General features: G+C 53.5%; 5 protein-coding genes across 5 annotated transcripts; 3 read left to right on the top strand and 2 right to left on the bottom strand.

Moving 5' to 3' along the window:
- The first annotated feature begins 331 nt into the window (after positions 1-331).
- BO80DRAFT_272679 (RanBP1 domain protein) lies at positions 332-4,929 on the top strand. The gene is made up of 2 exons (XM_025714845.1): positions 332-564; positions 821-4,929. The coding sequence occupies exons 1-2, from the start codon at positions 440-442 to the stop codon at positions 4,815-4,817; spliced, it is 4,122 nt and encodes a 1,373-aa protein (XP_025578172.1). The 5' UTR covers positions 332-439; the 3' UTR covers positions 4,818-4,929.
- A 495-nt stretch (positions 4,930-5,424) lies between these two features.
- Positions 5,425-8,154, bottom strand: BO80DRAFT_376061 (carbon-nitrogen hydrolase). Its single transcript, XM_025716644.1, has 6 exons — positions 8,030-8,154; positions 7,164-7,969; positions 6,813-6,858; positions 6,634-6,725; positions 6,110-6,184; positions 5,425-6,003 (listed from the first exon to the last, which is right to left on the bottom strand). Exons 1-6 carry the CDS (start codon positions 8,082-8,084, stop codon positions 5,797-5,799), a joined length of 1,281 nt encoding a protein of 426 aa, XP_025578171.1. The 5' UTR covers positions 8,085-8,154; the 3' UTR covers positions 5,425-5,796.
- A 1,122-nt stretch (positions 8,155-9,276) lies between these two features.
- On the top strand, positions 9,277-10,768 carry BO80DRAFT_272640 (uncharacterized protein). Its single transcript, XM_025714844.1, has 3 exons — positions 9,277-9,497; positions 9,555-10,224; positions 10,432-10,768. Exons 1-3 carry the CDS (start codon positions 9,384-9,386, stop codon positions 10,689-10,691), a joined length of 1,044 nt encoding a protein of 347 aa, XP_025578170.1. The 5' UTR covers positions 9,277-9,383; the 3' UTR covers positions 10,692-10,768.
- A 30-nt stretch (positions 10,769-10,798) lies between these two features.
- BO80DRAFT_376058 (male sterility domain-containing protein) lies at positions 10,799-12,262 on the bottom strand. Its single transcript, XM_025716643.1, has 2 exons — positions 12,032-12,262; positions 10,799-11,977 (listed from the first exon to the last, which is right to left on the bottom strand). The coding sequence occupies exons 1-2, from the start codon at positions 12,163-12,165 to the stop codon at positions 10,846-10,848; spliced, it is 1,266 nt and encodes a 421-aa protein (XP_025578169.1). The 5' UTR covers positions 12,166-12,262; the 3' UTR covers positions 10,799-10,845.
- A 1,587-nt stretch (positions 12,263-13,849) lies between these two features.
- Positions 13,850-15,166, top strand: BO80DRAFT_272615 (uncharacterized protein). Its single transcript, XM_025714843.1, has one exon. It carries the CDS (start codon positions 14,004-14,006, stop codon positions 14,967-14,969), a length of 966 nt encoding a protein of 321 aa, XP_025578168.1. The 5' UTR covers positions 13,850-14,003; the 3' UTR covers positions 14,970-15,166.
- Positions 15,167-15,409: the final 243 nt, after the last annotated feature.

Below are 15,409 nucleotides of genomic sequence, written 5' to 3'. Positions count from 1 at the left end.
CTTCACGGCTATCGCGCTGCGCGACCATCCATCCTCAGAACGATCGCGCAACGGCCCTATCTTCACTGTTTTGACGGGTCGGCACTTGGATATCATCTGTACTTTACTAGATTCCCCGCCATAATTCGAAACGACGACGGCGCGAATTACCTCGATCGCTCGATTCGCAGATTCGCCCACGCATCTTTCCTCTCAGCGGCCCCCACCCGGCGTGCTTTTTGACAAGCCCTCGAGATCACGGGCATCAAGACAACCGGATATACTCGAAAAGCAAGTAGCCGGCTTCGAAAGCGATCCATACGCACTGGATAATTTCCCCACTGTGCATGAAGGACGGTCGTTAAGGGGTGACATTGGACGTCCAAGAAGGGGTTGAAGTCAACTGCTGTCTCAAAGGCCAAAGATATCGCCGCTGACGACATCGGGGGCTCGACTATAGATGTCTAAGAGAACGGCCCAGGGTCCTCAAGGGGACAAGGATAGCGACTTGTTTGCGTTCAACATGTCGAGCACACCGGACGATAAGCCGCAGCGGGCAACCGCGGCGCAGATGGCGAACAGAAAGTAAGTGAATGTAGACCGACCTTTGCGGCCAACCAACCCTATGCATGCAACGTCTTCCTCTTCCTGCAGCCTTCATATTCACTGGGATCCGACCCCATGTCGGGATCCCAGTCTGTACTCTGTGTTCTCCCAGCCTTTTCCTTTCCTTATTAACACAGTCTCACGTACCCTCCCCCATGTCTCTTATCGTTGTTCCGCTACTTGCCATTATTTGCACATCTCTCCACCTCGACATTTTCATTGACACCGCCCTTAGAATCAGAGACATTCGGAAGCGTCGTCCCAATAGTGCTGCTCCGGGTGCTCCCGCGCCATCGTTCGGAGGAGGTCCTTTCAATTCTATCGACCCTAACACAGTTTCATCTACTCCAGCTAATCCTCAACCACCTTCCAACGGGTTTACTTTTGGACAAAACCAAAGCTTCCCAGGAGCTAGCCCAGCACCTGCCCAGTCGAATCAAAACGGAGGCACGCCGTTTGCATTCGGCTCTGGAAGCGGAAGCTCCTCCTCTTCATTCAATTTCTCCTCATCCTTCGGCGGTACAAGCTCGACGAGCAATCCGTTTGCCAGCATGAACACTACTAGCACTAGCTCCGACCAGTCATCTAAGCCGGCCAGCTTTTCTGGGTTTCAAGGCTCACTCTTCAATGCCCCACCAGCTGGAAGCCAGTCTCCAGCTCAACAACCTCTGCCGTCAGGTTCAATGTTCGGGACCCCGTCTCAGCAGAACGCTAGCTCCGGTGGTCTTTTTGGCACCAACGCAGCCGGCGGGCCGCCTGTCTCATCTGGAGCAGCTACTCCGACCACCGGCAGTATCTTTGGCCAGAACAATGCAGCTGCCAGCACTCCTTCAACGAATGTTTTCGGCCAATCTAGCGTAAAGAAGCCGTCTCCATTTGGTCAATCTACGGCATTCGGCAGTGACTCGATGCAAACTTCCCCCGACGCCAAGGGCAGTGCTTCTCAGTCGAAGCCATCGATTTTCGCCGGTGCTCCTGCACCTCCGCCTAGCTTCGGAGGCAACACGAGCTTTTCAAGCACTGGAGGCGGTTCATTATTTGGCGCGCCAACATCCTCGGCGGCAGAGACCCCCTCGAAGCCCGTGTTCGAGTTCAAGTCGAGTACCCCTTCGTCATCGCTTTTTGGCGGTGCTACTACCCAAACCACTTCTATAGCCACTCCTAGTGCGTCGACACCAGCCTCGGCTGCTGCGACTACAGCTACCCCAGCATCATCCTCGATATTTGGCGCTGCCTCGGCAGCTAAGCCATCTGTGAATCCCTTCCAGTCTACAAATCTGTTTCAGAGTACTCCCTCAACCGCACAAAAGCCTGCCGAGGAAAAGAAGGAAGAAGACAAGCCTGCTGAATTGCAGCCCAAGTCTCCATTCCAATTTACCCCATCTACAACGACCACGGGTTCTTCTTTGTTCTCCAAGAGTGAAACTACCGCCCCAGCAGCTCCTTCTGCTGGCTTGTTCCAGACATCGTCTACCAAGGACCTTTTCGAGCCCAAGCCAGCCGCAACCGCAGCCCCAGAACAGCCGAAGGCGGCAGGAAATCCCTTCGGAGGCTTATTTGCGAAGCCCGCGACTCCGAGCAAGCCAGCGGTTGAGCAGCAGCCACTTCCTTCGTCTTCAACTCCATTCCAGGGTCTCTTTTCCAAGCCGAGTACACCAAGTGATGCAGGAAAGACAAACGAAGCGGAAAAGCAATCCACTCCTGGTCAATTATCTTTCACACCTTCGACCAATGGCTTCTCTCAAACATCGAATCTCTTCTCACCCAAGCCCCCAGCATCGCCGGCTCCTGCCCTTGAGACCAAGGCACAGACACCTCTGACTTCTGCAGTTCCTGCTGAAAGTCCCTTCAAGGTGAATGGCGTGAAGTCGACGCCCCCCGTTCAGACCAATGGAATCCCTGCGCCGTCTACTTTTGGGCAAATCCAGACCCCCAAGGTCTCCGACAAGGCAGATAAGAAAACCACAGAGGACGCCGAGATGCTCTACCGTATGCGTGTTTTGAACGAATGTTTCAAGCGTGAAATGGCGAAAATGGACCCGTCGACCCAAAACTTCGACTCCGCTGTCCAGTTTTACATGCGTGTTCGTGCCACCCTTGGTGCCTCGGTTGGTGCCAAGCGCAAGGCTGCGGGCGACAATGTTGAAGGCGGTCCCGCGAAGAAGGTGCAGACATTCGGTACCCCCTTCGGGCATGCCGCTGCTCCCAAGGAGAACTCTACTGCTCCGGCCGTGACTGCCCCGAGCTCCACTCCATTCAAAGCATTTGGCACAAGCCAGACTGCTCCCAGCAGTGGAAAGAGAAAGTCGATTGATGATGGCGACGACCGTAGTCCTGCCAAGCGGGTCAATGGGGACTCCACCACCGCAAGCATTTTCGCGCAGTCGTTCTCCAAGTCAAAGACCGAGTCTGATGAGTCGGTCGATGCTGAGTCTTCCTCAGTCAGACCGTCCACCCCAGAATCTACCAAACCTGCTCTGTTTTCTACGACGCCATCCACAGCACCCGCCAAGCCTTCATTTTCTTTCCCACCAGCGGGCAAGAAAGACTCGGCTCCGGCTCCACTCTTCTCATCCTCCATGTCTAGTGCTACTTCAACATCAGCAGCACCGGTCGGAGACGCCCCAAAGAACCCGTTTGTGCTGAAGCCTACTGGGAACGAGGGCGCCTCGAGTCTGCCCAAGTTTGGCTCTACAGGCGGCACGGACTTCTTTGCTCAATTCAAAGCCCAGTCTGCCAAGGACGCCGAGAAAGAAAAGGAAAAGCGCAAGGCCGAGGACTTCGATTCTGAGGAAGAAGACGAAGCCGAATGGGAACGCCGTGATGCCGAGGAGCAGCGGCAGAAACAGGAGTCCTTCGACAGTCAGACCCAGAAGCGTGCGAAATTCGTCCCCGGCAAAGGATTCGTTTTTGAAGACGAGTGCAACGATTCCTCCGAAAAGAAATCCGAGGAAGCCTCTGCTGCTGCATCGAGCGCTGAAACTTCCGTCTTCGCTAAGCAGAACAACACTGCAGTTAAGTCAAGCAACATTTTTGGTCACCTGTCAGCGACCCCATCTGAGGCCGACGACAATGACAACGAGGCGGACGACACCGAAGAAGCCTCCACTCCTGGTGACGAGTCGGATGATACGACGGAGAGCAGCCCTGCGAAATCAGGCACCACTGATGCGAAGGCGGATGCTGCAGAGTCGTCGGCCAAGGACTCTGAAAGTGGTGGTCGCAGTCTCTTTGATCGCGTCCAGTACGACGAGGACGGAAAGCCCAAGCGCCAGGGTGAAGAGGAGCAGAAGGGTTCCATGTCGACTCTCTTCGGTTCCTCCAAGTTCTCATCCTCTTTCAACACTCCTACGTCCCTTACTCCAGCCAGCAGCTCCGAGTCCAGCCAAGCTGCCTCAAAACCCCCAACCACCAGTATCTTTGGCGCTGCGAACACAAGCAGCAGCATCTTTGGTACTCCTCTATCGGGCTCTGGCACCAACACCCCGTCGCTTTTTAGCGCTGGCCAAGGCACCACCACCTCGGCCGGGGATAACACCTGGAAACCCAACTCTCCGATCAAGTTTGCGACCGACTCGGCTAGCGCTTCAACGTCCAAGCCTGACTCTGGGTCGGCGACACCGGCGCCGGAAGCCCCGAAGCCCTTCTCCAACCTTTTCGGGGCACCGCCATCCCTGACCAAATCCTCTACCTCTAAACCCACAACGCCGTCCCTTGGGTTCTCCTTTGGGGCCCCGAATCAATCAGCACCATCTCTCTTGGCTCCATCAATCCTTACTTCTGCCACTCCTAGTCGCTCCTCTACTCCGGGAGGCGCATCTGACACGGGGGCGGAGGAGTCCGGAGATGGTGATGCAGCCGAGTCTCTACCCCAGGTCGATCTGTCACGGGGCGGCGCCGGAGAGGAGAACGAAGATGTTGTGGCTGAGAGCCGCGCTCGTGCAATGAAGCATAGCACTGCCGGGGGATGGGAGAGTCAAGGCGTCGGTTTCCTGCGTGTTCTGAAAGATCGGACTACGTCTCGTGGTCGGATCCTTGTCCGGGCTGACCCGAGCGGCAATGTCATCTTGAATGCGCGCTTGATGAATGAAATCAAGTACTCTGTCGCGAAGAACAGCGTGCAGTTCATGGTTCCTCAAGCCGAAGGTCCTCCTCAACTGTGGGCTCTCCGGGTCAAGACGAATGCGGACGCCGAACGTCTCTGCGCGGCCATGGAAGAGACAAAGAATTGATTGCTACGATTGGATGTGGTACATAGGATATGCATTTGAACACAACTTGATGATGGACTTCGCAGGCGTCTGAGTGGCGATGTATTATGGTGTGCTTTTTGCTCGATTTCTGATTCTTTCTCCGCTACCTTTCTACTGCTGAAGACCTTCCTCTTTTGTCCCTTGTCACTCAATTGTCCGGCTTTACAGCCAGAGAAATCCCTTTGCATGTAACTGGGACTGGATGATACTACCCAGACGGTTACGTGGGCCAAAGCAAATCCTGATTTTTCCTGTCTATTCCACTCACACCCACCGGCGACTGGTCTTTGAACATTGGTGTCTCGTTCGTTTCCCCTTCCAAAACCCGCATCGGTTCCCCTTCCCCGATTTTTCACAAGAACATGTGTAAGTAAAATTTTCTTTTTTTTCTTTCTTTTTTGCATCTTGCAACTTACTGCAGCTGCATCTTCGGTAGCGTCGTTGTTCACTCTGCCCAACCAGAAAACAGGCGCATCTAGCATAGCGAGTGGGATTCGAAGATTCTGGTTTGCAAATGGAATTGTCTTTTTCTTCATGTTCCTTTGCCCCTCATGGGCTCTGTCAAGGCTTTAATTCACTCTCACAAAGCTTTTTGTATCATTAGGTAGATAATACATGGGTTCGTTCTGGTTACTAATACTGTATGTCTGGGTTTCCATTTCATGCTGGATATGAAAAAATGATACCATTTACTACAACGTCACCCATCACATCAAGGAGGGCAGATCCTTTAAACTTTTTTTAATTGAGGAAAAAAGATAAATGTCCGCCAGGCCGCAAAACCCGACCTGAACCCATTCATTCATCCCGTCCGGAAAAAGATTCCCTCGCCCTACTATCCCATCCTAAGAAGTAATCATACTATCATAACGACAGAAAGATAGATAAGAATCCGTATATGCTTGGAGACTCATTTCATTTGGGAATAGATAGATTTTGATGTGGATGAAGGAATCATTTACTCCTCATCGACAACGGCAGTGTGGAGACCCTTGACCTCCTTGACGTTGACAGCCTGGACGTAGGAGTAGAGCTTCTCCTTGGCGTTCTCCTCGTCGTTACGCTTACGGGAGATGCGGACACGGAGACGGTAAGGGACACCCTTGACACCGGCCTCCCAGACCTTCTTGTTGAGCTGGGGGTCGACACGGACGTCGGTGGTGCCCTGTTGGGGGAGAACATCTTGTATTAGTGGTTGTTCTTTTGTTTTCTCTCTCTCCGGAGGTGACATGGATAAAGAGAGGGAGGGAGGGAAGAGGGGATGAACTCACCATAGCACGCTCAGCGAAGGCGCGGATCTCCTTGATAGCACGAGGAGCACGCTTCTTGAAGGAAACACCGTGCATCTACAACACCCAAAAAGAGGAATATTAGTCTTCCGCCCGAATGCCATCTGGTAGATGTAGGAAATTTTTTTTCTGGTTTCTTGCGAGAATGCGGCCATAGAGGTGGACTTCATCAAACTAATTCTTCTTTAAGGGATTTGTGTTTTTTGTTTTTTTTTTGCAACAACAATCGTTCCTGATTGTTCCTCCACACACATTTTCAACAGACAGGTAGCGCTGGTGCTCGTCCGCTGTCCCGTCTTCTCTTCCCATTTTCCTTCCCCGGGTTAAGGGGGGTGGTGGTGGTGAAGGTGGGAGGGATGAGGATTTGCGCGCTCCGTTGTCCTTGTGTTGACGTTGTTGTTCTTGTTGTTGATGTTCTCCATCCAGTGCCTCCATGTTCGAAATTCCGCGGAAATCGATCGGTTTTGTGCTGATGCTCAATGCAGGATTGGCTGTGTTCAACGTACTCTCTTGTGCATGTTGATGGTGTACTCCCGAGTCACCACGTCGGCGATGGCCGAACGGGTCTTCTTGCCGGTCTTGACGGGGGCGGACATTTCTGCAATGGGGGAAAAATGTGTTAGGGAGTGATTCTCGGGGTGAGAATGACAATCTGCAAGCAGGTGGTTGGAAAGCGATCACTCACTGAATGAGGGACAGAAGTGTCGGCTGTCGTTGGCTGCAGTGGTCGACTGTCAAGGTTGAGGAGATTTCGAGATGGTCTTTTTTGCTGCTGGTGGGTTTTCCAGTGCGGCTCGCTTATCGCCTGTCGGGCTGTTGATTCGCCCGTCAGTTCCGCACGTGATGCGTTGCCCGCAGCTAACTGCGGATCCGCCTGAGGCACCGCTACCACTATCTATCTACTGTACGAGGACATCATACCGGTGGCTGACAATGCTCATAAGTCGTCTAGTTACAGGCTAGTCTATGACTGGCTTCCGGCCAACTTCATTCTATTCAATGCGAGGTGTCGCGCCTACTGCTTGTCGGCACTCACATCCGGATACAAATCGAATCGCCGCTGAGTATAGATGGGGATTCCCTTCCTCGTGTTCTGGATCGTCTCGTTATCCAATTCCGCGTAGATGATGTCCTCCTTCTCCTCAGTCTCGGCCAGCACATTGGCGCTGGGGTCCGCGATCAAGCTGTGGCCATAGGCGTGGTACGTAGCACTCATGTCGCGGGCGGGACTGCATAGGGCCACATACACTTGGTTGTCGACGGCGCGGGCACGAGCCAACAGCGACCAGTGTAGGGGGCCCGTGGTGGTGTTGAACGCACCCGGGTAGACGAGCATGAAGGCGCCCTTCCGCGCCGCGATCATACCCGCCTCCGGGAAGCGGATATCGTAGCAGATGGCCAGTCCGATCTTACCGTAATCCGGCAGGTCCACCACCGTCAGCTGGTTACCAGGAGAGAGCACTTCGCTCTCCTTGAATGTGATCTTTCCGGGAATATCGATGTCGAACAGGTGGGTCTTGCGGTGCGTTCCAATTAGAGCGCCAGTGGGGGAGAACACCAGCGATGTGTTGTAGTATTTTTTCGTGGTCGGCTCGAGCTCAGGAATGCTTCCGCCGATCAGGTAGGCCTTGGCTTCGGCGGCGATGGACGAAAGCGCATGGTAGGAGGGGGACTGCTCCTGGGTGGGTGGCGAGGGGAGCAGGGTCTCGGCGTACTTGGGGAAGAACTGGGTGCCGTAGGGAGAGTTGAAGCACTCCGGCAGAACGATGAGGGAGGCGCCAGCTTTAGCGGCCTCGAGGACCTTAGTACGAGCATGCGCGAGGTTCAATGTCTTATCGGCGCCTGTCGATTGTCATTGCTCAGCAGGGGCTCGGAACGGAGCGAGTCGGCCGTCACACGCACCTGAGGCTAGTTGGACTAGGGCCAGTTTCAATGGTTTCTTGAGGAGGGAGGCCATTGTTAATGCTTGAGATGCAAGACTTGTGGTGGTGTTTGAAGGTGGCAAGTACGGAGTCCGTAGATAGCGGAAGGGAGAAGAGAGGGGCCGCGCGTGGATGCCATGCGGGGAACTTGGAAGAGGCTCCCGGTGTCGGAGACCCGACCGCCGAGCCACTAATCTATCTATCTCTCCTATGTACTCCGTAGCTCCATCATTCTTCCATCTCTGCAGCTTTTCTCAGCCTGAGAAGCAAGTCCGTAATGGCACCAGCGAGACCAGTGATGTCGTTCATCTGCACTATGAGATCGAAGAAGCACACCCATTCATCTCTGAATAGCCATCCACAATGAACCTCGCGGTTCGAATGCCATCACAGCCAATGGTCTAGGTCGAATTCTGCAACCATCGCCTTTCAAAAGCAGAATGAACGACGGAGCAAGGAATTCTCTGGAGATCAGCCATCACAGGAAACGGATGGCAAGGCAACCCAAGGCGACAACGCCGGGACCAGACCTTTGCCACAGCCCGACGCGAATATCACTGCAACACCTCACTACAGTATATGACGCTCGCATATAGCCAGTCACAAGCCCTCAACCTTGTACGACTTTCTCGATTCTATCATTGCGCACTGAGACGACGAGTCATTCTGTGGTCAATCGGTGCAGTTGATTGGCGGTGTTTGTTACACAAACCGCAGAAAGAATGCTACCTACCCGTGACCGTCTTGTTCCCTCAATGCGTGCAACCACCTCCAATCAAAGCTTACATTCTCCCTGCGGAAATGATAACCGGCACACGGGGTATCGTTCTCCGGCCTGGGTCCAAACTTGGGGCCCCAGTGCAAGATCAGCCCGGACTCGTGCCTGCCCTGATTTCGATCTACAACCGTAGATTGACCATGGGTCCTCTTCATCCAGCAGCATGTAACATGCACCCACAGACTCTGGCTCGAACATGGTTTGCGCCGCATCGAGTTCATGGAGTGATGTGCCCCTATGTCCATTCGGATCCAGAGTGCATCTATATGTCGAGAAGGAATGTGCCCATATGGGTGTGTTGCAACGAGCCCCCGGAACGTTGCTTTACCTGCCCTGTCCATGACGTTTCGGGAAACCTAGTCGTCTTCACCTGGCTTCTCCATGAATGTGCCTGCGAGCGAAAACTATAAATTGAGGGACTTGGAGCCTGTCCAGGTGAAACCTTACAGCTCAGCTTCGACAAGATCAAATCACTTACTTCGGATTACCTACTGGAGCTTCTCGTTCACACTACACTTGTTTACTGCTACCACTCGTTCGGTCAGTTTTAATCGCAATGCCTCCTAGTCGAGCGGCTCTTGTGGCTCTGGCTCTGTACCTCAGTGCCTCCATGGTCACGTCCCCCGTTGGGGCTAGCCCAGTCGCATTGCAGGCCAGAGCTCCCGCAACTGTAAGTTTATCCATTGCATCAGTAAACTGACCATTCCGTGCTTACTGGCAAACACAGAATGAGCAATCCGTCGGACTCATGACTACCGGCGGTTGCTCTCGTAAAAGGGCGATAATGGCAATGGGAGGGGATGAACCTGGCCAGGGCGATGATGATTGCGATGATAATGGCAGTGGCAGCAACGGCGGCTCCAGTGACTCCGACAATGACTGGGGCAATGGTAGTGGAAGTGGCAGCAGCGGCTCCAACGGCGGCTCTGGAGGCTCCAGCGGCTCCAGCGGCTCCGGGGGATCCAGCAATAACAATGGCAGTGGCAGTGACCTTGACAACAACGGTGGCTCCAGTGGCTCCGGCAGCGGCAGCGGCAGCGGCAGCGGAAGCAACGGCGGCTCCAGTGGCAGCGGTGGCTCCAATGGCTCTAGCGGCTCCGGCAGTGGAAGCAACGGCGGCTCCAGCGACAGCGGTGGCAGCACTTCTGGCAATAACGGCTCTGGCAGCAACAACAGCGGTTCTGGTAGCCCCAGTGGAAGCTCCGGCAGCAACGGCAGCAGCGGAAGTAGCGGTAACAATGGTGGTTCCAGTGGTTCCAGTGGCTCCGGCTCCGGCTCTGGCTCTGGCTCCAGCAACGGCAGCGGCAGCAACGGTAGCAACGGTAGCTCCGGAGGCTCTGGAACTTCAGGCTCTGGCAATGGCAATGGCAGTGGCGGCAGCGGCAGCGGTAGCAACGGTAAGAACACCAGTGATAATGGTAGTGGCACTGTCACAAGCAGTGCCAGCACTACCATAGGAAGCGGCGGTGCTGGTACAGGCTCTAACATCTCGTCTGCAGTTGCTGGCAACGGTGTGTCGAGCTGCGCCAGCACCAGCTATAATTCAGCTGTTGAGGCGAGCGATGCCGAAGACAATGAGATGGTGGCTAAGAGAGACTCTTCAGATGGTTCTTCGAACGATGGCGCGGACGATGGCGGCCCCAGCAGCTCAGGTGACTCGGTTTCCAGCAGCAGCAGTGGCACGAACAATGGCAGCAGCAACACCGGCAGCGGCTCGGCCATCTATCTCAACAATGAAGGCAGCAACAACAGCAACACTAGCACGGAGGAAGTCCAGCCTGACAAAGACGACGATAACAAGTCCGCTATTAGCGGTATTTTCTCTACCGTCGGGAACCTGATTGACGGTATCCTTCGCCGCTAGAGTGATGAACGTGAGGGTGTCGTATGCAACCGGCATGGTGTTGACACAGCACGGTGGCAAGAAAAACTTGTGATCGTTTCCTACTTATCTACGCAGGTCCTTGATTTCCGTTTGCTTTTTTCCAGTTACACGTACCTAATACTCTATTCAATGCTCAAAGTTTTGCAACCCAACTCGGGAATCCAAAGTGACTGGCAAGCGCCCGCAAGCAGTGCCGCATCTCGTCCTTCCTGGCGCTTAACTCAAAACCCTTGCTGTAATCCCTGAACACATTTAGACCCTGCCTCTCAGACTCGGGAACTCGATCCCAGAGCTCGATGGTCCTGTCCTCGGAAAATTTGTACGACGACCCAAAGAGCACATAGAATCGAGCTATATAGTGCAATCGAGGCGAATGCCAGTCTACGTCTAACCAGGTGAGCTTAAGTCTCCATGGAAGCTTACGCATTGCCATCCCCTCCTCCCAGAGCTCTCCTATGGTGTATCTGCCTCGTTCACCGCTGACCGCGTGCACGTAGCCGGCGCTTCCATGTCTGAGGTGGAACAGCAGCCGATCCACAACTACATCCACGGGGACCTCGTCCGCTGTAGCTTCTATGTCGGGGTTACGGGACCGCGTCGCAGCCTTGAACCGGAGTGTACGTGTGATCGCTACCATGGCTGCCAGGGCCGTCAATGGCGTGGATGACGGAACACTATACCCGGGGTAGGGAAAACTCTGAGCGGGACCGAAAATGGATGGCCGGATGATGAGCAGTTTATCTGATGTCTGCGCATTATCGAAGACCTCGCCGAGAACCCGTTCCGAGAGATGCTTGGCATAGGCATAAGCCCAGGGGAAATTCTTCGCCTCGTATTCCTCCGAGGAGCCACGCATTTGGACGTCCTTCCATGATGTGGCTGTGGAGACTGAAGAAAGCGGGTATAGGTCTTCTCGGACCGGGATGTCTACGGCCCGCGATTCCGCGTACAGATGACTGTTCGCGAAGGCCGTGGAAATGTAGACGAAGCGTTGTAAGTGGGGACACTCTAACGCTATGTGGGCGAGCCGTTCTGTAGCGCCGATGATACTTTGGGATAGTTTGCCCAGCGGGTCCACGAGGTTGATGGGTGAGGCGGCGTGAATGATGATCTCTGTCTCTTTTTCAAGGGCTATAAGCGAGGTGTCTGTTAGGCCTAGGCTCGGATGCTTGATATTGCCGTCCAGATACGTGATGAACCCGGCAGAGAGCAGCATGTTTGCGAGCGGCTCTGGAAGAATTTCGCGCCATTTTTGTATTGCCCGACTAACAAGATTAGCAGGGAGATCGAACTTAATGGGGCTAGGTAAGGTCCTTTACTTCTTGCCTCCCCGACAAAGAAGGCATACACGTTTCGGGTGGGCCTGCAAGGCCAGTCGCAAGACCAATACGGTGCCCAGGAAGCCCGTGCCTCCTGTAATGAAAATTGACTTGTCCGAGAAGAACTCCCACATTATTATGCCATTGGAAGACCCGAGTGTCCTCCGGGTTCAAGGGCCTGGATGATGGATAATATAGTGATTGCGGAAGCCATTTTCGGGTCGCAGCTCATCGTGGTCTGAAAAAAGGTGAGCATGGTCTAACATTCTGCCAGTTACCTTACCGCCTATTTCAGACCACGCCGAACCTGTTCTTGGCAAAAGCTCATCATAGTCAAGAATCTTAGTTTTAGACCACGATGAGCCTATAATAAGCTATATCAGAACTTTTTTAGGGTATTTAGGGATTTTAGGGTATTTAGGATATTTATTAGGGTATTTTATAAGGGAGTTTTTTTTAGGGTTTAAACACTCTAAACTTAGGATTAAAATGTGCATATTTTGTGCATATTTTCAGTATACTGAAAATATACACATTTTATGAAAAATAAAGACCTCATCATGGTTAAGATGGAAAAGAGTTGTTCCGTATTTAGCGTTAGACCACGCGGAGTTTATTTCAGACCACGCCGAGCTGTAAGCCCAGCCATTTTAGTAGAAGTCGGCATACATTGACTAACTACGGCATGACATAAGAAGAGAAATTGCAGTGTCGTAAGAGGTAAACGAACAGCCAATTGAGACAACGGTCGTGCTCACTACCATGGCACGGCGTCATCAATGTCAGGATTGCGAAGCTAAGTGTAGGTATTAACGTTGGTGACGGGCAAGGCACAACGGCGACTAGTTGGCCGATGTCGATTAGATAGAGTTGGCATGTACTCCTAGGCAGGATCAATGTGATATGCCGAGTAGATGGAAAGTTAAACCGAGTGGGTGGCGAGAAGGCCGGAGAGTCTGAGACACGCTGGACGGGTCTGCGGAATGCAACCGGGAGGCCCTAGGCCATATCCAGGATTAGGCGGGTGGGCGGGTGGATGTGGCGACTGGCGAGTCCGGACCGGCCTGGGTTGCCATTCTTTGGCTCGGGGAGCCATTTCATGTGTCAGCCACAGTCACTGATCAAGGTGAAATCAGGACGAGTTTGGGGAGACTTGACGTCCATCGACGGAAGAAGCAACCACCGGATGTAGATGTAGGAGATGGAAGAAAGAGGAGTAGGATCGAAGAGAGGAGGAGAGGAAGAGAGAAGAGGAAAAGAGGCGAGCGAGGCCGGGGCGGAGGAAAAACAAAGCGCCGAGGAGCCGCCGCGCTAGTCTTGATGAGGCTAGCAAGTTGATGGCGGACTCCGTCGTTCGTTCGGTTCTGGATTCGATTCTGGAAGTTCCCCCTCTTTTTCTTGCTTCTGGTGTTTCCGCTGGGATTCTCCAAAGTCGCCAGTCGACCAGAGTCCAGACGTGCACGGTTATCCAGCTGGCTCGTCCTGGCCATGGCGAGAAAAAGCAATAATGAAAAAGGGGCCTGCACAATTACCATCACCGTCTCCTTTACTGCTCCGATATGACCCAGCCAGCGTCCTCTCTCTCCTTTCTCCTTTTCCGGTCCACCCCAACCGTTGCCGTTGATTGATTCCCTGGGCTTCCCCACGGCGTCCCTCCAATCCATCCCAAGGTTCGCCCGTTGCTTTACGCGCCTAATCCGTTCCTTCTTACCCTCTTTTTACTATTTTTTATTTTTAATTTTTTTCACTCTAACCCTCGGGCTACAAAACAGAAACCCCCCTCTCTCTTCACCCTCCACGGGAATTGGCCACTGGGATTTCACCTTATATTGAGCCAGGAACACGCTCCCCGACCCTCATAGTCCTGCCCCTTATGTCCAGATAACTTATCCGTTGACCATCGTCTCCATTCCACCCACCCGGTCCAGATAAACAGGCCTCAATCTCAATACTCCTGTCCAAACCAGTCATCATGTTCGAGGACTTTTCCTTCTCGTCGCCGTCGTCCACCAGACCCTCGCGGCTGGCGCTCGAAGGCGATGACCGCCTTATGGTGGACAGTGACAGTGCTCTCATTTCCCCCATGTCCTCGCGCTGTCCATCGCCTCGTTCACAGCGATTTCCTCGGTCTGCACCTCGCTCACGCTCATCATACTTCCGCTCCGCTCAGCCGCCTACCTCCGTGCCCCTCTCCGCCTACGACCACAAGCGGCTTTCCATCAGCACGCTGACGAGGAAACTCCACGAGCATACCCTTCAGAATCAAAATGGGATCCAATCCGATGAGGGACGCTTTGATCGGCCTGCGTCCCCGACCCCGTCGGATTTGGGCATCTCGAGCAAGTTCCCCGGTTATGTCCTGACACCCCCAGACACCGACCACGATGATGAGTCCTTGACCTCGGGGTCACTTTCTCCCCAGTCATATTCGCCATTCCTGAGCCCGACCTCCGCTCCGGCCGACTTTCCGGCCGACAATATGGATCTCAGCGCTGCCCCGGGACCTGGGGGCCCAGACGCTTGGAGTGTCCGCGCTCAACGGCAACAAATCTCCCGGCTGCAGTGCAACCAATCTGACGTCGAGTCCATCCGCCGTGCCCTCGTGTCTGATGACGAGGTCATGCGATCAGCCATGTGCAGGGATTCCATCTGTGAAGACGACTGCCACCCCAGCTCTTTGCCACCGCAGTCCTCGCCACGGCGCCGCGCCTTGACTCTTTCACGCAACCGATTTCGCAACCAAGCCTCGGATACATCTGCGTCGGAGGCCCGGACCCGACGGAAGAGCAGCGTCAGTGCACTTTCGTCGCATCGCATCGAAAAGAGCTACCACAGCTCGACGCGTGATATGCACAAGAAGGGTGAGCAGGGCCTGAGACGCAAGAGCCTTGTGAGTGCGGCGCTAGCGTCGATGGTGGAACAGGGGCCGGAGGAGTAATCCTCTCCACCCCTCTCAAACTATATCTTATTACCTTCCTAACTCTTCTATCTATCACCTTATTTTTTCCTTTTTTTTCTTTGAAATACCTTTTTCTTATCAAGACTTTTACTTATTATCTCTTCTCTTTTCGATCATGTATCTTTCGTTGTATCTCTTGGTATTGTTTCGGATTTGATTCGTTCACCTATCATCTTTCCGGGTTCGGCTTTGTGCATGTTGAAAGAAAGATACCCAGATTGTGTAACCGGTTAGTGTTACTGTTTGTCCTACGTTGTCTTTCCGTTTGGGTTTCGTGTTCGTTATATTCTGTGCAGTCAGCTTGACACCGATGTAAATATTCATTTCTTAGCGGAGTTCTGAGGATAAACTAAGCGATTTGTTCAGGTATGGTTTCAGCCTGTTTTGTGTTTCAATTTTGGTAGTAGTGGTAACCATAG

The sequence above is a fragment of the Aspergillus ibericus genome (genome assembly GCF_003184845.1).
Source record: "Aspergillus ibericus CBS 121593 unplaced genomic scaffold BO80scaffold_8, whole genome shotgun sequence".
NCBI classification, from domain to species: domain Eukaryota; kingdom Fungi; phylum Ascomycota; class Eurotiomycetes; order Eurotiales; family Aspergillaceae; genus Aspergillus; species Aspergillus ibericus.
This window is presented reverse-complemented; position numbering and strand designations above follow the sequence as displayed.

Coding starts and splice junctions, on each gene's coding strand:
- BO80DRAFT_272679 (XM_025714845.1), top strand. CDS start 440: ATGTCTAAGAGAACGGCCCAGGGTCCTCAAGGGGACAAGGATAGCGAC. Junction 565..820: donor GCGCAGATGGCGAACAGAAA/GTAAGTGAATGT, acceptor CACCGCCCTTAG/AATCAGAGACATTCGGAAGC.
- BO80DRAFT_376061 (XM_025716644.1), bottom strand. CDS start 8,084: ATGGCCTCCCTCCTCAAGAAACCATTGAAACTGGCCCTAGTCCAACTA. Junction 7,970..8,029: donor CCTAGTCCAACTAGCCTCAG/GTGCGTGTGACG, acceptor GACAATCGACAG/GCGCCGATAAGACATTGAAC. Junction 6,185..6,633: donor CCATCAACATGCACAAGAGA/GTACGTTGAACA, acceptor TGGGTGTTGTAG/ATGCACGGTGTTTCCTTCAA.
- BO80DRAFT_272640 (XM_025714844.1), top strand. CDS start 9,384: ATGCCTCCTAGTCGAGCGGCTCTTGTGGCTCTGGCTCTGTACCTCAGT. Junction 9,498..9,554: donor AGGCCAGAGCTCCCGCAACT/GTAAGTTTATCC, acceptor TGGCAAACACAG/AATGAGCAATCCGTCGGACT. Junction 10,225..10,431: donor CAGCGGCAGCGGTAGCAACG/GTAAGAACACCA, acceptor GAGACTCTTCAG/ATGGTTCTTCGAACGATGGC.
- BO80DRAFT_376058 (XM_025716643.1), bottom strand. CDS start 12,165: ATGTGGGAGTTCTTCTCGGACAAGTCAATTTTCATTACAGGAGGCACG. Junction 11,978..12,031: donor CTTTGTCGGGGAGGCAAGAA/GTAAAGGACCTT, acceptor TAATCTTGTTAG/TCGGGCAATACAAAAATGGC.
- BO80DRAFT_272615 (XM_025714843.1), top strand. CDS start 14,004: ATGTTCGAGGACTTTTCCTTCTCGTCGCCGTCGTCCACCAGACCCTCG.